Source organism: Nomascus leucogenys, chromosome 11 (assembly GCF_006542625.1).
Source record: "Nomascus leucogenys isolate Asia chromosome 11, Asia_NLE_v1, whole genome shotgun sequence".
In the NCBI taxonomy this organism is placed as follows: Eukaryota; Metazoa; Chordata; class Mammalia; order Primates; family Hylobatidae; genus Nomascus; species Nomascus leucogenys.
Window position 1 is genome coordinate 55,764,355 of NC_044391.1, and position 21,301 is coordinate 55,785,655.

Sequence of the window (21,301 nt, forward strand, 5' to 3'; positions counted from 1 at the left end):
GTAGATAATCTTTCAGTATATGCTTATCTAACCAGAAGTAAGTTAATAACCATGTACATAAAGTTTTCTTTCTGTGGATAATAGTCACTTTTCTTAGCTAACTACTCTGTTGTTTACTTTATTGGGAAAATAATAAAAACAGCCATGCTGATTCTTTAAGAGGTTATTTACAAGCTCAAGATATGTACTTTGACAACAATACTGACTTTGACCATGATGCAGGCCTACTTTGTCCGAGAAAGTGACCCATCCTAAGAACTTGTTTTGGCGTCATATCTATAAAGCAAATGGGAAATATTTGTTTCTAAAACAAATTTTATTTTATGTAGGGATAGGGGATATGATTTTTCTTCCTGTCATGTTATACCAGTACCAGTATTGATGAACTATCTATATGCTTTTCCACTGGCAACTTATCCCACATGAAACGTTTTTGATTAAGACATGTCTATTTCAGCAAAATAAATAAGGCAATGGCTTGGTGCCACATATATTCACTAGTGTTGTCGTATACCATAACGTATGGAAAGATTTGTCCTTGCAGAATGATGCATTGTCCTATTGAATATCAAGAGGATGTGTACATTATCTTCAATGTTGCCTTGTAGGAGATATACATAATGTTATGTCCTAAATTTTTCATAGATAATATATGGGTCAGAGAATGAAGAATTAGAAGAAGGTGGCTGTGCTTTTCATGTTTTGCCACAATGACTCACCAACAAGTTTTCAGTTAGTGTGAAGTTAATACTGAGCTAGTGTTAGTTAATACTGAGGAGTGTCAACTTGATTGGATTGAAAGATGCAAAGTGTTGATTTGGGTGTGTCTGTGAGGGTCTTGCCAAAGGAGATAAACATTTGAGTCAGTGGGCTTGGAAAGGCAGATCCACTGTTAGTCTGGGGGGACACCATCTAATCCCTGTTAATCTTGGTGGACACCATCTAATCATCTGCCAGTGCGGCCAGAATATAACACAGGCAGAGAAACGTGAAAATGCCAGATTGGCTTAGCCTCTCAGCCTACATCTTTCTCCAGTGCTGGATGCTTCCTGCCCTCGAACATCTGACTCTAAGTTCTTCAGCTTTTGGATTGGAGCTCACTTCCTTGCTCCTCAGCTTCCAGATGGCTTATTGTGTGACCTTGTGATCATGTGAGTTAATACTACCTAATAAACTCCACTCTCTCTATATATAAAAATATATATCAAATTGATATATAATATATATTTGATATATATGATATATACATATATACACACACACATATGTATATCCTATTAGTTCTGTCCCTCTAGAGAACCTTGACTAATACAGAGTTATCTATTTCTTTGTAACAAATTACCACAAACCTGGAGGCTTAAAACCACACGCATGTATTATCTCACAATTTCTTTGGGTCGGGAGTACAGGCATAGCTTAATTGGGTCCTCACAAATGAAGTCTCATCTTAGAGCTCTACTAGGAAAGAATCATTTTTTAGGTTCACATAGTTGTTAGCATGATTCACTTCCAGGCTGGTTTTTGAACTGAGAGCTTAAGTCCATTGCTTACTGTAGGCTGGAGGTAACCCTCGGATCATTGCCACAGGGGATGAGGCCTCTCCAACATGGCCACTTGATTTATCAAAGCAGGAAAGACAACAAGGCAGTAGGGAAGTTTTGCTAGCAAGATCGAGGTTGCAGTTTCTTGTAACCTGGTCATAGAAGTAACATTATATTATCTTTGTCTTACTTTATTCGTTCAAAGCAAATCTCTAGTCCAGCCTTCACGAAAGAGGAGGAAATTGTACAAATATGGAGATGTCAGAGGGAGGGATCATTGGGGGGCATTTTAGAGTCTGTCTGCGGCAGTTAAATTTTACATTACTGTACTCAGCTGAGTAAATATTTTAATATCTGAAGGAGGAATGTTTTAAACAAACTAACACTTGTTAATTTTTTTCACTTTTATGTTAGGTTTGGAGTACATGTGCCGGTTTGTTACATAAGTAAATTGTGTGTCATGGAGATTTGGTGTATTTCATCACCCAGGTAATCAGCATAGTACCTGATAGGTAGTTTTTCTATCCTCACCCTCCTCCCATCCTCCACCCTCAAGCAGGCTCCGGAGTCTTGTTGTTCTCTTCCTTGGGTCCGTATGTACTCAGTGTTTAGCTCCCACTTACAAGTGAGAACATGCAGTATTAGGTTTTCTGTTCCTGTGTTAGGCTGCTTAGGATAATAGCTTCCAGCTCTATCCATGTTGCTGCAAAGCACATAATCTCATTTTTTTGTGGCTGCATAGTGTACTGTGGCTGTATATGTACCACATTTTCTTTATCCAGTCTACTGTTGATGGATATTTAAGTTTCAAAAGAAGATACACATGGCCCCAACAAGCATATGAAAAAATGCTCAGCATCACTAATCATCAGAGAAATGCAAACCCAAACCACAATGATACAATTTCCCAGCAGTCAGAATGGCTACTATTAAAAAGTCAAAAGTTAACAGATGCTACTGAGGTTGCAGAGAAAAGGGAACACTTACACATTGCTGGGGGGAATATAAATTAGTTCAGCCATTGTGGAAAGCAGTTTGGCAAATTCTCAAAGCACTTAAAAAAGAATTACCATTCGACCCAGACATCCCAGTACTGGGTATATATTCAAAGAAATATAAATCATTCTACCATAAAGACACATGCACACATATGTTCATCACAGCACTATTCACAATAGCAAAGATATGGTATCTGACTAACATATGTTGTATGATGGCTATTTTGAACATCTAATACCACTATATAAACATGCAAAAGAAAACAATGTGTTTCCAAAATTTATTTCTTGATTAGGAAATATCAAGGGCACACATACTTTTAAGTAAAACTTTCCAATAAATAAAAACTGAGATGATATAATGAATCCTAAAAAAAAAAAAAGAAAAGAAAACAATGTGTTAAGCGGGTTACTTAATCTGATTATTAAGTGAAAATATATTTATTCACTACTACAGTAGAGCAGGAGGATATGGATAAAACACATGTGATAAAGATGTACTTAAATCAAGCATAAGCAAGATTAACAAACACTACTATTTCTCAGCAATAAAGGTTTTGGTCACCCAGCTAAGTATAAAAAGCTGAGAAAATGCCAGATGAAGGAAATTGTAATCTGGATAAGTAACATAGGAGGGGAAATATGAATAAAATATATGGACTTGTGATTAGGTGCTAATTTTTATCTTCTTTTACCTTTCTGTTTTATCAAATACTGGATTTGCTTAGGCATATTTTTGATGATTAGTTTCATCTGAAGTTTGCATAAAATTAAAATAGGATCATGAGAAAACCAGAGAAAGATTGAGTAGCATCTAAAGAGCATGAAATTTGGCCAGGTGCAGTGGCTCATGCCTGCAATCCCAGCACTTTGGGAGGCCAAGGTGTGTGGATCACTTTAGGTCAGGAGTTCGAGACCAGCCTGGCCAACATGGCAAAACCCTGTCTCTACTAAAAATATAAAAATTAGCCAGGCATGGTGGCGGGTGCCTGTAATGCCAGCTACTCGGGAAACTGAGGCAGGAGAATCACTTGAACCCAGAAGGCGGAGGTTTCAGTGAGCCAAGATCGTGCCATTGCACTCCAGCCTGGGCGACAAGAGTGAAACTGTGTCTCAACAAAACAAACAAAACAAAACAAAACAAAACAAGATCATGAAATTTGCGTGGGCTAGATGAAATGTTTGGTAATTAAATTTTATCCCTTAGGGTAAAGACAAATGGATTCTTAAGCCTTCTCTGTCTTTCTGTCTCTGTCTCTGTCTCTCTGTCTCTGTCACACACACACACACACACACACACACACACACACCCCTCACCAGCCAAAATATTAGTTTGTGTTTGTACATACAAAATGAATGTACAAAAGCATACATTATTTATTTTCATTAGCTTCACAAAGTTGATGAAGCATACATTTTAAATATACATTTTGAATGTCCTTCTGTTACAGTCTCGCCAATGCATCACAATGTAATAGTCTCTCCTGTGAGGTATTACCAGGAGCTCTTCGTCTCATGTCCAAGATGATTAAGGAGCACAGACACAAGGGTCAGGTTGGAGGAAAAGTTTAATAAGTGAAAGAAGAAAGCTCTGTGCAGTGGAGAGGGGAGTCTGAGTGGATTTCCGCTTTTACGGTTGAATTCAGAAGGTTTTATAAGAAACTCCTCTCATCTCTGTAGCAGGTCAAGTAACTTATCAGTAAAGCTGTCTATGCAGCTCACCTTATCTTATGCAGCTGTGAGTGTGTCTCTAGGCAAGCACAAAGTGCAGCATTTTTTGTTTGTATAGGTGTGGGTTTGTTTTAGGTAAGCCTGCCTCCTCCCTGTGCAAGACCCCACAGAGCCCACTGTGTACCTGTCTGAAAAGAGGAGGAAACTTTTTCCTGGGAGCTTGTTAATCATACAAAGAACAAAGGGCTTGTATGCTGGACTTTGCCTGCCTGCCTGCCTATCTGTGGCTTATTTGTGCAGCTGTAGTCTGAATTTTCGCCAGGCTGCTCTATTTTTGCCTGTAGCTGTAATTTTTCAGGTAGGCAGCTTCTCTGAGGACTGGTCTCTTAGTTGTTTACCCAGGTAGTTTTTCCTTTCCTTCTCCCTCACTTTTACTCCCTGCAAAACCCAGGGCATAGGTACATGGTTTTAGATGAGCTAATTGGATTCTTAAAACTGGTACTTCAAATCTTAGTGAGTGATGTAAAAATGAAGGAAGGTGAGATTAGATATTGTATTAGGCTGTTCTCACCTTGCTATAAAGAAATACCTGAGACTGGGTAATTTATAAAGAAAAGAGGTTTAATTGGCTCACTTTTCTGCAGGCTGTATAGGAAGCATAGCACTGGCATCTATTTGGCTTCTGGGAGGCCTCAGGAAACTTACAATCATAGCAGGAGGCCAAGGGGCAGCAGACATGTCACATGGCCAGGGCAGGAGCAAGAGAGAGCAAGGGGGGAGGCGCTATACACTTTAAATGACCAGATCTCATGAGAACTTACTATCATGAGGAGAGCACCAAGGAGGTGGTGTTAACGTGTTCATGAGAAATCTGTCCCCATGATCCAATCACCTCTGATCAGGCCCTGTCTCCAACATTGAGGAATACATTTTGACATGAGATTTGGGTGAGGAGACAGATCTGAACCATGTCATATATTCCTACAGCCTTGCCAACATCTGGCTCAATGGCAACAGCTTCAAATGAAAGTTGTTTTTAGCAGACGAGAACTCTGGACAGTATCTGTAGTCTTTGGGAAAGACCCTTCCTACTGCTCATCTCATCTCTGCTCATGATCATATTCTAGGCTTGCTTAATTAAATTTATCAGAGCATTTACATTTTGAAGTAAATTTCTTTTCTGCTTACCTTATTCTGGGCCAGTTTCTATATATTACCCTTTGCTGCAGAGCAAACCATCTTAAAACTTAGTGGTTTAAACTGACAGCCATTTGTTTTTTCTTATAATTCTGTGAATTGTCAATTTGGTCAGGGCTCTGCTGATGTAGCTCCTCTCTACTCCAAGGGATGCTGGCTTGGCTCAGTCAGGTATTACCAATTATTTAGTAAGTCAACTGAGGGCAGATCTGTTTTGGGCAGTCCTACTCACATGTCTGGTGGTTGGTGTTGGCTCTGGATAGGCCACACATATTTCCAGCAGGTGAGCCCTAGCATCTTCACATAATAATTGTGTTCCAAAAGCAGAAAGAGGGAAGGCAAGCTCAAATGCACAAGCATTTTCCGCCTCTCCTTCTATCATTTTGCAGATGATACAGCAAGGGAACCATGACTCCCTAGTCCATTAATGAAACAATCTGTTATGGCTTCTATTGTTAGTAACCCTAGGAAAGCCCAAAGGGCTGTGGAGGCATGTAGGGTGACAAAGCTTTTGATTCAGCTAGAAATTTTTGGTTGCACGTATGAGACACCTATTTTCAACTTGTTAGAGACAATAGACTCTGCTGATTGATGTGAGACAGAAAGTCTGATGGTAGGGCTGGTGTTTGGTATACTATGATTCAGAAATTCATGTCACTTTTTTTTTTCTGGTTCCACCTCCCTAAGAATTTCTAGGTTCTATTCTTCTCAGTATGACTTTTTATCCTCATGCTGGCTCCCTTTATAGTAGCAATACTTGTGACAGCAGTTCTATATATAATATCTTTGTATAACATCAATGAGAAGAAGGAAAGTAGTCTGGTCCCTAGGGTTTTTAGGAAAAATTAAGATCTGCTTGTTCTCGTACGGTCATTTTCAAGGCACTATGGTAGCTAGACAAACAGAACATGCTATGTGAATAATCCTAGACGACATCACTTACTCTTGTAGTCAACTATAAGATAAACCTGTTTTTTTTGTTAGTCTATTTGTTTTGCCTTGTGTGGTTTATTATGAGAAAGGAGAAAAGGTGCTGAACAGAATAAAACAAAAACTGAAACTAAAACAATGCATGTTTATTACAATATGTATTCCTTTTTGATAGCCTAGTTTCCACAAGCATGCTTCTTCCTCTATGTATGCTTTTAAAAAATCTTTAAAATTATATTTAAAATAAATTGAGATACAATTTATATATCATAACATTTATCCTTTGAAATTGTACACTTTTTTGTGTACAAGCTTTTGAAAATGCTCAAGGGTGCATAGAACATAATAAATAATTCTCAAAAGGCAAACACAAAGTGCATTTTCCTTCAAGTCCAGGAATATTGGATAATGTTGAATTACTTTTATTAGTTGTAGGTGCATCTTTCCTCAGATATGGAAGCTATTATTAAATAATGTTGGCCACATCCAACACACCCAATATACCGTGGTAGAGAGAGAAGGTGACAATGAAAATGACTTCATTTCATTTCATTATTCCACGTTTGGAATAATAAGGAAAATAATGTATAGCAGTTACTAGTCCATAAATTGTGTCATATTCTAATTGGAAGGCATGGCAAGAATTAATTGCCCAACTGGATTGAATCAATTGGTGGCCAATCCAGGTTCCCGTGGTTTTGAAATTTGGGAAATAGTCTTCATCTTGTCAGAGTGCACGTACTTGAAATGGGCACTAAAGATTTCCACCACAGGGATTTGTACAAACTAACAGTTCACTTCTTGGTGAAAATGGGAGTGTATGTCCCTTGAGATTTTCTGAGGAGCTAAGCAATCATAAGCTGTTGGACAGACTTGTTATTTCTTTGGCATTGGAGGAGCTTAAATTATTCGTATTTTGCAAAAGCACAATACATGCAACCATGAAAAGCTTTGTATTAGGTAATGTCACACAGTAAAAATAATAAGCATTATTTTAAAAATTAAGTTTGTGCAAAGCAATTCTAATAAAAATACTAGCACAGGTAAAATCTATGTTAAATTTTTAATAAATAAACACTATAGTAAATATGGGACTTTACCTTAAAAGGTAGTTGAATGTAAGTGTTGGTAGGAAATGGCTGAAGATGCTGAGTTGTGGTGATAAGGGTAGTTTCAAGACAACATATGCCAAAATGAGCCAAGAGGAAGAATTCTGTATGAATCAGTCTGGTTTCACGATGTTATAATGCTCTATGGTTTCCTGCATTCTTCTCTGATAGTGCTCTTTGCTATTACTTGACAGTACAAAATATTACATGCTGGGAAAAAATGATAAATAAACTAAAGTCTCCCATGTTATCTTGACAATCTATCCCTATTCACTTATCATTTATGAGCCAAGTCATTACAGAAGCAAAGCTGAAGATATTTTCAAGTCAGATTCAGAAATGAATCTGAGGACTTGTGACATGACATCCAGCTCTTTTCCGGTGCTTTATTCAAACCTCTCATTAGTAACTGTCTTAGACATGATCATGAACTGGAGACAATTCAAATCAATGGCCAGGTGTAGGGAAGCACCTTTAATCTGCCTTGTGTCTCCAGAATGGATCCCTCCTATTCTTTTGTAAACTGGAGTCAATCTTTACTAGTTGTAGCAGGGGATGCATCATGAAAATTATTTACTATGGTACAGTGCCTGAGTAATCAAACCTATTGTGGAGTCCCATATCCCATATTATTTCTTACTAGAGTTCTTTATTCTAGACTTACTTTCATTAACTTTAACTTGTAATATACAAAATTGACTTTTTCAAGCTTGCAAGGCTGCAGATTACCGATTTACAGGAATTCTGAGAAATAATTTAATATCTTTTCTTTTTTCTGTGTGAGTCCGTTTCAAGTAAGCTTTATTTTTCTCTATTATATGAACATTTTGATGGCTATAGAAAGCTACTTAGAGTCAACCACCCTAAAATTTTTCCACTGTGTCCCCTAATCCTGTAGTTTTGCTAGACACAAATCCTGCATTCTCAACACCAGCCTGGTGGCAGTTTAACCAATTTGTTCACTACAGTATAAGACATTTTTCCTTTCTTACATTGGTTTGTACAATTACAATTTTTAGATATGTCACCTCTTTCTGCTACTCTTGGTAGCAATTTCTCATGAATAAGTATCTTTTACTGGCAAGTTACTAAAAAAACCTATATTGGTGTAAGAAATACATCAATATACATACAAATACTCCAAATAAATTATTGACTGAGTTCATATAACTTGTGGAATTAACCTTTCTCATAGTTTGATCCAGAGGTCCATGAGGCAATTAGGGTACTGTTTCTATCTCTGTGTGACTCACTGAGCTGTGTGCTCTAACCTTATCTGTGTGCTGGCCTGGTACTCAGGGTAGGTCCTTCGCTGATAGAAACTGTAACCATAGCAGTGTTAGATGTTACTTTTTCACACCATATAGGAGAAAGAATGTACAATGTATCAGACTTCCAGAAGAAGTCTTGATTAACTCTGATTGGCCTGATTTAGATCACAACCCTGAATTAAAAACAGTGGATTGGGTAATAGAATGCAATAATTAACTTTTGGGGGGTTTTGAGGTTCTCCACTGAAATTAGGAATGGAAACAACTTTCCTGAAACATTCAATTTGATAAAGTTGTTCACTGGGTGTTTTACCTTCAACCCCAAAGATTAATGTAGGCTGAGAAACAAAGCAAGAGGCATTTGTCAAATATTACCAATAGAAACAAATGACATGGGCTTAGAGAACAGGTGAATATTCTTGACTTTTACGTCACTCACTATTCTCCCAAGATGAATGGTGTAAACTATACAGTGTGTTTTTACATTTCATTTCTATTTACACAGAATAATTCATTCACATATTCAAACTTTCATACAGGCAATTATTCATTCGTTCATTCATTTATCAAATATGTTCTGTGTATTGTGCAGCATGATTATTGTATTTGGTGCTTGTGGAGTGGGAAAGGGATGGCTAAAACACGTATTGTCTATTTTTATGCATTTATGATCAACATAGGATTTTATTTTTCCTAAATGGCATAATGATGTAGGTATCATCTTGCAAATAGTTAAAAAAATTTTGTTTTTTTGAGTCGGAGTCTCTCTCTGTCGCCCAGGCTGGAGTGCAGTGGCGTCATCTCGGCTCACTGCAAGCTCTGCCTCCTGGGTTCATGCCATTCTCCTGCCTCAGCCTCCCTAGTAGCTGGAACTACAGGTGCCCACCACCTTGCCCGGCTAATTTTTTGTATTTTTAGTAGAGACGGGCTTTCACCGTGTTAGCCAGGATGGTCTTGATCTCCTGACCTTGTGATCTGCCTGCCTCGGCCTCCCAAAGTGCTGGGATTACAGGCGTGAGCCACTGCGCCCAGCCAGTTTTTAAAATTTTTAATATCCTTCCATTATAAGATCAAGTTCTATATCATTTGATAAGTACTACATCTTATGCTGTAATTCCCTAATTGACTTACACATTGCCAAGTGATGTTCATTTGGTTATTTTCAGTCTTTTACTATTACAAAATGACTGCAATGAGTATAATAATTGGCAAGTAGATTCTGGCATAAATCCCTAGATGTTGATTTCTAGGTGAAATCTTATATGTACTGTTAGTAAATATAAATTCCAATGTTTTCAAGTAAATTGTGCATTAAGGTGCATGTTTTACTTTAAGTGTTAGCATACTGGCTAATATTGAACATACAAAAAATTTAGTTTGTGCAAATGTGATGGGTGAAATATATATCATGACTTTAATGTTTAAATCTATGGCTAATAGTGAAGTTGTGCATTCCTTCCTATTGCTATAGGTAATTTTATTTTTTAGTAAAATAAATAATATTTTCTTGGTATTTGTAGTAAATTTGTTGCCTTTTGTTGATTCACAGAAACTTCCTATATATTTATGATATTGTCTTTCATGTTAACTGTACCATAAAGCTATTCTTTTACTTATGTTTTCTCTTTAATATTTTTCCTTAAATTTTCTCTTTTTGCTGTAGATATTTTAAAGTTTGTTAGTTAAATCTGACTTTTTTTCAGTGAGGGAAGGAATTTGTATCTTGATTAAGAGTGGATTCTCATAGACCAGGTGCAGTGGCTCATGCCTGTAATGCCAGCACTTTGGGAGGCCAAGGTGGGTGGATCACTTGAGACCAGGAGTTTGAGATTAGCCTGGCCAACGTGGTGCAACCCCATCTATACTAAAAATACAAAAATTAGTTGGGCGTGGTAGTGCACACTCGTAGTTCCAGTTACTTGGGAGGCTGAGTCATGAGAATTGCTTGAACTCAGAAGGTGGAGGTTGCAGTGAGCCAAGACGGTGCCACCGCACTCCAGCCTGGACAACAGAGAGGGAATCTGTCTCCAAGGAAAAAAAAAAAAAAAAAAAAAAGAATGACTTCTCATAGAAGTTGGGAAAAAAATGACTTCACACCCATATTTTAAAATTATCAGAGAAAATCAACTGGAAAGAAGGAAAAAAGAGTGGTTTAATCCGGTTAAGGATTAAAAGTGATATATTTTGTCCATCACAGAATATTATTCAATAATTAATTTCTCAGTAAGTAAATTAATAAAAAATTAATGATTAAATGGCTATGCAGTCAACCTGATTGCTCTATAGACTAAGAATTTACAAAGTTAGTTATTGGCTTTATGAAAAATACGAAGCAGATCTTTTTTACTGATTTATCAACTTAGGTACACTTTAAGAGAAATGCAATTTTTTTGAGTGAGTCATGAAAGGCTTGTTTAACTTGCTTATTCCTGAGAGTATATATGAAAGGATTCAACATAGGTGATATGGATGAAATAAGCACTGACACACCTTTATTAATGTTTACTTCTTCTTTTGCAGATGGCTTGATATAGATGAAGATGCAGCTGCCATAAGTGATGGAAACCACAGTAATATGTGAAGAACAGGTAGAAAAGGCTTTTTTCTTTTGTTGAACAGAAGGGAATTTTAGAATTGTTCTTATGATATATGTGTAGGAGAGAACTACACGTACAAGAGTGATAATAAAAGTTAATACAGCAGAGGCTACAACCATCTGCTCAATTAATGATGTGTCTGAGCATGATATTTTCAGAATAGGCAATGTATCACAGCCAAAATGATTGATGACATTAGAGTCACAGAATTCTAGATGAAAACCTAAGCTAAGTGGTGGGAGGATAATCATAAGTGCTGCCATCCAACAACAAATAACCATTGTTTTGCACACTATGTTGCTCATGATTGCCATATAATGCAAGGGTTTGCAGATGGCCACATAGCGATCATATGACATGGTAGCCAAAAGAAAAAATTCAGTTACCCCAAAGAGGTCTGCAAAAAATAGCTGAATGACACATGCATTATACGTTATTATTTTGTTCCCAGTTGAGATACTGTATAAGAATCTTGGAACACAGGTAGTTGTAAATGAGATTTCTAAGAAAGATAAATTTTGGTGAAAAAAATACATGAGTGTTTTCAGGTGGGGATCCAACATGGTGAGGGTGATGATGGTCAGGTTCCCTGTTACACTCAACATGTAGGTGATAAATAGAAACATGAAAAGCAGAACCTGCAGCTGAGGATCTTCTGTCAGTCCCAGAAGGATGAATGTTGTTATTGCTGTGTGGTTTCTCATTACTGACTTCTGGATTTTTCCAAAACTACATGTAAATATCAGAGAAATTTGAACTGCAGCATTCAATAAAAAAGCAGATAATGATGAACACTCTCATGCATGTTTCATTTATACAACATCATAGGTTTTACTTGTTGATCTGCAGAAGTTTATAGTGAGAATATAAATAACATATATGTATATATTTTAGTACGTTGAGCTCCCTTGATCTATTTATACAAAATGGCCAAATAAGATTATTTTATAAATTTTAGTCAGTGAACTATAGAATAACTTTTCTTTATTAATCTTCTATAGTAATTAATTTATAGTGTATTAAACATTTTAACTCATTCTGAGTTGTGCCTTTTTATTGGATTGCATTATTTTTTGAAATATGACTGTTTTTTATGCTGCCAAATGTTTTTCTGCAACTCATAAGCTACATTAAAATAATTCGCTTTAGTTTCATCTCTTTGTTTTAAAATTTGGGAATTGTTAAAACCCTAAAATAAAATGTACATCAGGTTCCAAACAAAGCATTTCAATTCCCTCTAAGATGTATGTTTTTTTGCTTTTTGACTGCTTTTTAATTGTTGGTTATTCATTATAAGAGAAAACCATCTTTCGACTCTAAGGCGTCCACGTTTATAATTTTACATATCTCTTCTAAGCTTCACTATCTAAATCTTATATCTACTCCTTGGATAATGCTGTGTAGTATAATCTGATTATTTTTCAGTGCCCTTTTATCACAGTGCAAGACAGTTTTGATTACAATAAATGAACTGCTGAAAAATCTAAAAACTATGTCTTCCTGTGTTCAGTTAGCTACTCAGATTAGAACAAGTTATACAACATGGATAAAAGTCAAGACAAAAATTGCTGAACATCCTCACCATGACACAATATTCTCTCCTTTTTCATTTCCTTCAGATCTACATTCTTTGATTCTATTTCCACAATATGCATTCGTTTCTCAATCTGTTACTCTATTATTTTTCACCTCACCAGATTTTTAAAAGTGCTTAATCAGTTGACTTCCTGTGACTTAACCCAGTATAATCATAATATAACAAACACAAATCTCTTGCTATGCTTCAGGCAAATCTCTTGCTATGCTTCAGGCACTCTTTTAAGTATATTACATATATAATTAATATAATCCTTAGGACAACCTGTGAAGTAGGGAGGTATATTATCTCCACTTAAAAAATGAAAAAGCTGATTGACAAAGAGGTAAAGTATGTGGCCATTGTTTCAGGATAAGTGGCTGGAGAAACCCCAGAGTCCCAGTTCTTTAATCACTGCACTGTGTTTGTGGTGCACATTTTACCTGAATGTTTTAATTTCATGAAGACAATATTCTGTCTATTGGTAATTGAAACAAAGCTGGGGTTACTACATAGTTTATTATCTAAACCAAGATGCTTGAGAAACAAAGTGGGGGCAGTTAATAATTACGTTGATACAACTGGTGTAAACAGGGCTATCAAGAGCAAAAACTAAATGTGTGCCATTCTTTATACAATTACTTACTCTTTGATTCAGGTGTAACATTAGCGCTAATGGAGATTAAAAGTTGCCAAAGTGCAACTGGCTAATTTTCCCCATCTTATTCTTTATTTCTTTTAGTATATTGATCCCTCAATGTTTCCTTAATATTTCTTTCAGTGAAATAATAAGACTGAAGACTAGGTACTCTGTTATTCTGGGCTAAGTTTAATAGCTAGGTAGAAGTTGCTGTTATGTATTCTCAATCATATTGTTAGATATTTACAGGTTTCTAATTTGGAAGTAATGTCTTAAGAGCTTCAAATTTTCTTACCTTTATTAAATGCAAGAGAGATATAAAATAAGGCATTTTCTTGTGGCTTTAGAACATGTCCATCAGAAAGCCCTAATGCATCTACTACAAGAGCTTTAAACAATCAGTGTTTTTCTCTTTTTTGTCTAATCAAATAAGCACTGTCTTCTGCTAGTATACACCCAATATACTGAGCAAAATCTCCATGGTAGAGGAACACCATCACAGGGCAGAGATCTTAATCTAGGCTCAGGGTAGATAAAGCTTGCTGGGAAGCTAATACCCTTTTGAGAGAATATTATAATCAGAAGATGACTCTGTAACTCACACTTAGAACCTCTGTCCTGCTTTCTTCTTTTTCACCATTTCAATTTACCATCCAGTAGTTCTCTTGGTATTGGGTTCAGCTTTGTTTGGGTCTTAAGACTCTTTCATCTTTGATATTTTGCTTTCCCTGAATCTAGTCTTGCATAAATATTAAATATTTAACAATATCATCATATTCGTATTGACTCAATACTGCTTTGCATATTTAATTTCCAGAAAGTATTTCAATTTGGCAAGAGATCAGAAATTCATAAGATCTCATGTAATATTTCAGTCTACTGCTATTATGCACACTGTGCAATTGAATATATATATATATTTTTGCATACCTGTGTATGTGTGGCAGGGGAGAATTTTATTTCTGAATATTTCCCACCCAGAATTGATAATGATTTCTAGGCTCATCATTCTAGAAAAAAAAAGGCATTTCATAAATGATCATAGGATCTTTCCATCAAATGCTAACGTAAGTATTCAACATATTGATTATTTAAGCCTAACACTTTACTTACAGAGAGAAATATATCATTACACTTCCCACTCACCTCTCTCTTCCTGCCAGTATATATGCAACTGTACACTGAAATACACTGAAAATAACTTAAAGTAACAAACATGTTCACACTTACCCTTTAAGCAGTAAGTTATTTCATGACATCTGTTGACGGTTTATTTGCAGAAGCTCACAGTAAGAGAGGTTGAACAGGAATACGACTGTGGAGTCATGTGAATGCTAAGTTTTCTCAAGAACCAGAAAAGGCCCTGGAAGTGCCCAGGGCCCTTTTTCACAGATTTTTTTTTTTCCCCGAAAGGGCTTCTGCCATTTTAATCTAAGAAGCCATGTTTTTGTTCTCTTGTTGTCTAAAATAAAGAAATGCCTGGGGGGATACCATGAGCTATTGGGTGATAAAGGATAGTTGATCTTCTGAACTTATCAGTCAGAAAAACATGTTTGGCCTTAAATGTTCATCTATAAAAGAAAAGAGTCAACAAACAATAGGGTCTTTGGAGCCCAGGTTTAAAAGTCAGTAAGGAATCTTCATTGTAATCACTTTTGGCAATCAACCTCATACAGGCAACAATGGGGACAGAGCCCCTGGGGACAAAAAAATGCAACATCAGACATACTGTGATAGGACTGGACAATATAAGTCAAATAATAAGGTGTTTGTTTTTTTCCTTGTATTGTCTAAGGCAATAAAACTGGTATCGGAACACTTTCTCTACTTTTAGAAGGTAACTCATGGATATTGTGAAAAATATGAAGATTAAAAAAAGACACATAGATAACCGTTCAAATATAAGCACATAAGCAAACCTGCAAAAGCAGTTGTAATCTACCATTTTCATTTATTATAGCTGTTTTTAATGATCATGTTTAGTGACGGAATTTATATATTTTAAATCTCAATTTGATAATAAGTACCACCAGTTTGGAAACTTAAATTGTTTACATTTCTTCTTCGTAATGAAAATACTGCCCTGAAGTTTTTACATAATTATCTTTGCACACATAACTGGTTATATACCAGAGCACTCTCATAGGAGAAATTCTTAATTGTAGGTAGAAAATTTTTGCATTTGTATGGCTTTTGATATGCATTTCCCACCAGATATACTAAAAAATATGTGGTCTCAATCTGGAGAAAGAAACCATTAGAATAGATATGATTGGGTGGATAATCTTAATAGATCCTTTGGGCAGATTTAGGAACTTTCTTTGTACTGGAAAGAGTTCTCTTGTAACTACGCAAAGAGAATAGTAGTTCAGTCGACGTAATTTTGTTTTTCTTAGTCTAAAAGGACATCTCTAGATGGAGAATAAATATGAATAGAGATGTCAGAGAACACCATCTCCATGACAACAGCTAGACTATTGAAAGTTTGGGGGCAATGCTGAGAGAAAAATAAGGTAGAAATGTGGAGCACTTAGATATTTAGAGACAGTTCCAAATAAACATTTCCAAACCTCATTTTATTCTCTTCCTTCTTTTGTATACTTGATTGACTATCTCCTTTTTTCTCATAACTAAAACACGGCATTCTTTCATTTAGCCAATATTTATTGAGAAACTATTGTGTATTCTGGTTACTGTTCAGGGTAGTAATGTTACATCAGTGAACAAAAAAGACAAAAATCCATGCAGGTCTTTATATTCTAATCTTAAGGAGATAGAAAATAATCAGATGAATTAGTACAGTATATAATGTTTTAGATGGTAAATGTGAAGAAAAAACAGCACAGTGTGAGAAAGATAGCAATGTGAGGAACATTTTCCACAGTGCATTTGAGGCAGGCTGTCACTGAGGAGGTCGTTTAATGCTGGAAACAAATATAAACTATTCTTAAGAATAATCACAATTCCTTACCTTTTCCTAAAGGTGAGTAAAATGGATTTCTGACTTAATGCTTAAGAAGTAGTACATTTGTAACACTGGAAGAAAATATGACAAATAACGAAAAGTTTAAAATGTGTCTCATTGTAACCTGAAAAATGTCTTCTTGAAATTATGTTTGGAAACAAAATAGCATTATATGTTTCTGTAATGCACAAAAAGACATTTAATATAGCTTTTTAAACAACAGTGGAAATTGTAAGCGAAGTACATTTCCAACAATAGAGCATGGCTTAATGGTTTATGCATTCAATAGAATGCCATATAGACTTGAAAATGACTAGCTACTTTCTTAGTCAGGGGTCTCCAGAGAAGCAGACCCAAAAGGAGATTTATGTATGTATGCATATATGAAGGAAGATGAGGGGTGGATTATTTATTTATTTATTTATTTATTTTAAGAAATTAGCTCACATGATTGTGGAGGCTGGCAAGTTCAAAATTTTCAGGGTACGCTAACAGGCCAGAGACCCAGAGAAGGGGTGATATTGCAACTTGCATGTGATTTAAATATTAATCTCATCTAAAAAAAATCTTCACAACAACATATAGACTAATATTTAACCAAATATCTGGGAGCTGTGGCCTAGCTAAATTGACACATAAATTAGCTATCACGAGTGTATTTATACTTACATAGAAAATATTAATGAAATGTTAATATAAAATAATTTAGGTTATAATGTATAGTGTACATATATGTACACACACACACACGTACCCATGCTAGAAATGTATACCTAAAGCTCTTAATTAGTTCTATCTTTGATTATCTCTGTGTTGTGACAGTTTTGAATTCTAGAATACATTTCTATTTTGATAATGATATGCTTTGATATTATGAAGAAATGATAAAGGAAATAAAGGGGGTTTTGTATTCTCCCAAATACCTTAAAAATGGAAAGCGGCCAACACGATGTGACACTTGTTGTTTATACCTCCTCTATGTCTGATGCTATTATTGCATCTTACTGTCTTTTAAGGATGCGGTCCCCACTACTGCCTTTTTGTCTTTTACTTTGCAAAAGTGCATTACACAATAGGCTCATTAGTAATTTTTGAAACTGAGTATAAATGATCATTTAGATCTCTTCTTACCATTTAAAGACAAGTGTATTTGTATGTGTGTGAGTGTGCCTGTGTGTGTACGTATTCTTACTGGAATAAAATCTGTCACCAGCCTTTATTTTATGTTGCTGTGAAGATATTTTTAGATGAAATTCACATTTAAATCATATGCAAGCTGCAATGTCACCTCTGCTCTGGATGTCTAGCCTGTCAGCTTACCCTGCAAATTTTGAACTTGCCAGCTTCCACAATCATGTGGGCCAATTTAAAAAAAAAAATAAATAAATAATCTCACTCCCCCAACCATCATCCTTCATATATACATATATACATATATACATACATTTCCTATTGGTTCTGCTTCTCTGGGGACAGATTTTATTCATTTTCTTTTCTGGCTATAAAATATGATTATATGTCAGAGGTCATATAATTACTTTCTTCATAATCAGAAAATAAACTTCAGAGTTTTTCATCTAATATTTAAAGACATAAGTGAGTGATTTTAGGGTGTTGAGGTAGGAAATTATTAGAAGACCTCTATTAAATTCCAGAATACTCATTGTGTATGTTAATAAGAATGTTGCCATTATGTCATCCACAAAATTTCTATGTTCAACTTTGGGACTTTTATGATTAAATCTCCATTATGTCAGAACACACTCAATTCCTATGTGAGCTTGCACTAAGACAGTTACAGTTTTCCAGTTATTCAACTTCTCCCTGAGGCTGTAATCGTGCCCCTTTCTTTTAAAGGTGCCTGTAAATGATTCTTTGTAAAATGGCTCCCAGAGCATCCTGTCAGTGACACATCAGTGAAAACACATGTCCCATGTCCCCAGCCTCAAGGGATACTCTAAAGGCTTTGTGTGTAATGGTATACAACAACGTATTGGAAACCATTCCTACAACAAGCTAATTGGTTTATCTAGGGCTGAGTGTTTCTATTAATAGGAACTTTCTGTTAATAATGAAAGAAAAGTTGATACCATGGGGCATTTATCAGGGGAATGATAGCCTGAAACAATCTGTAAAAAGACAATTGTTTGTAAAATATGCAAAATATTAGAGTCCATGTTCTCTAGTGTTCATTTTTCACTCTCAGAAACACTCAGCAGGTGAATGTGTCACAATTATCTGGGTAAAAAGAACATAGGAAAGAAAAACTGCTGTCATGTGGCCATCTGAAAATGCCTGTATTATATGACCACGATTAACAACAGTGTCTGTAAAAGACTGTTTATCTGCTGTTTGATGGCAACAGGGATGATTATGTTCATGTCAATTACTTTAGATTTCACCTTGGAATGCTGTGAATCTAATCTTATTGATCACTTTGCTGTAAAGTATGCTTTTTACATATGAATCAGATAAAAATCACATGATCAGAATTATAATTCATAAAACATATGGTTATAGAGTTTGCTGTTGTAATATTCATTATCACCTTGTATCTATATGTCTCTGCTATCTGTACATTATCAGGAAATTTTTATATCAAAAGCAGTTTTCTCCTGTTATGCCCACATAATTATACTTCCCATGACTTAAGAAGTTGAATGTTTATTTGTGTCAATTATCAAGCAATGGAGATGCATATACAAACAAAGAGTTTCTGTGTTAGTTTTCTCTATTAAATCAGTTTGAAGCCATTTGTTTTTATCCTGAAAGATAAGTAAATAAAATAAGCTCTTGATAACATAATCAAAAGAATCACATTTCAATAAAGCAGTAAAAAATTCCTAAAGCCTTGTATTATTTTTTCTTCCTGCATAACAAATTAAGCTGTAGATTTAGTGGCTTAAAATGACACACACATTTATGATCTTACAATTTCTATGGGTCAGGAATCCAGGCACATTTTGCTGGATCTTCTGCTTAGGGTTTTCAATCATGGTGTCAGGTGCATAGTGTTTTCATTTGGGGCTTGACTGGGAAGGATCCATTTCCATGTTCACTCAGGTTATTTTCAGAATTCATTTCCTTATACTTGTAGGCATCAGTTTCATAAACATGGTATATTTCTTAATTTATTTAGATTTTAAAATTTTTTAGCAACATTTATTAGTTTACATTATAAAGGTCTTACACAACTTTTGTTGAATTTTTTCCTTAAGTATTTGATATATTTTTTATTTAACTTTATGATTATTGATTATTGACCTTGTATTTTGTCAACTTACTATAATAGTTACTGTAGGTATTTTGGAGAGTTCTTTTTAGAATTTTATACATAGTCTTTGGTAAATATAATTTTGTTTTTTCCGTTCCAACCTGAGTGCTTTTTTTCTAGTCTTGTTACATGGGTTAGAACCTCCAGTACAATGTTGTATAGAAGTGACAAGATTAGATATTGATTACTTGGTATTAATCTTGGTAAGAAACAATTCAGGGCTGGGTGCGGTGGCTCACGCCTGTAATCCCAGCACTTTGGGAAGCCAAGGTGGGCAGATCACCCAAGGTCAGGAGTTCAAGACCAAACTGGCCAACATGGTGAAACCCGGTCTTTATTAAAAATACAAAAAGAAATTAGCTGGGCGTGGTGGCCGGCACCTGTAATCCCAGCTATTCGGGAGGGTGAGGCAGGAGAATCACTTGAACCTGGGAGGCGAAGTTTGCAGTGAGCCAAGATTGCACCATTTCACTCCATCCTGGACAACAAGAGCAAAAATCCATCTAAAAAAAAAAAAAGAAACAATTCAGTATTTTACCATTGAATATTATGTCAGCTGTATGTTATTTACAGATGCCATTTTCCAAGTGTAGAAATTGTCTTCTATCCTTAGTTCTAGACATTTTATTGGAAATACATGCTGGATTTTATCAAATGACTTTTCTGCATCCCATTGAGATTATCGTAATTTTTTTAAAGGTTGAAATCAACAAATGAAAGCATGATGCTAGTCAGATTCTCTGATATACTCAACGTGTATTTGTAAGTAGAAATATGAAAGGGAGGACTTTCACCTGTGTATCCTCAGTAAATACCAAAAGAATGAATGTGGTTACTCTTGTAAGGTTTCTCATGACTAACTTCTGATTATTCTCCAATCTGCAAGAAAAATGGGAGAAATTGAACCTGCTAAGTGGACTATCTTAATATCACAAGGTAACGAGCAATTAAAGAGGCATAAAGGCAAACTAGATCACATGCTGTTGGGGTGATCAGACCCAACACCAGGTCATGGGGGTGACAAAGTCTGGTGGAGTCAAAGGATTGAGGAAAAAGACAGTTTGAGAGAGAAAAGTGGGACCAGGAGGCCATCATGATTGTGGAGGCTGCGAAGGCCCTGAGCTCTGGGAGCCCATGCTATTTATTGGTAATCCAACAAAGAAACAGGTGGTGAGGATGTGGTGATCAAAAGGGCAGGTGCATGATCTGTGATGGTTTAGCGTTTATAAGGAACATGTTCTGCTACTTGAGAAAATGGGAATACAATTGATCTAGGAGCCTAGGATGGCTAGAAGCAAGGAGCCAGCAAGTCTAGACACATTCAGATGACATTATGTCAGACATGCAAGCCCTGCCTCAGCTTTTTCCCAACATGCTCCCCTTCTCTTTTTTGTAAACGAGAAGGTATTATTACTATCATTATTACTAGCTATCATTATTACTAGCATAAAAGGTGGCCTCTTTTAATTGAGCAAGGAGCTTGCAGGCTGTGCAGCCCTTAATTGCCGGTTGGTGATCCAGCTTCATTTTTC

At 35.8% G+C, this 21,301-nt stretch overlaps 1 protein-coding gene across 1 annotated transcript; it reads right to left on the reverse strand.

The window, feature by feature from the left end:
* Nucleotides 1-11,076: 11,076 nt before the first annotated feature.
* Nucleotides 11,077-12,422, reverse strand: LOC100591663 (olfactory receptor 6C68). The gene has a single exon (XM_003252436.3). The coding sequence runs from the start codon at nucleotides 12,016-12,018 to the stop codon at nucleotides 11,077-11,079; it is 942 nt and encodes a 313-aa protein (XP_003252484.2). The 5' UTR covers nucleotides 12,019-12,422.
* Nucleotides 12,423-21,301: the final 8,879 nt, after the last annotated feature.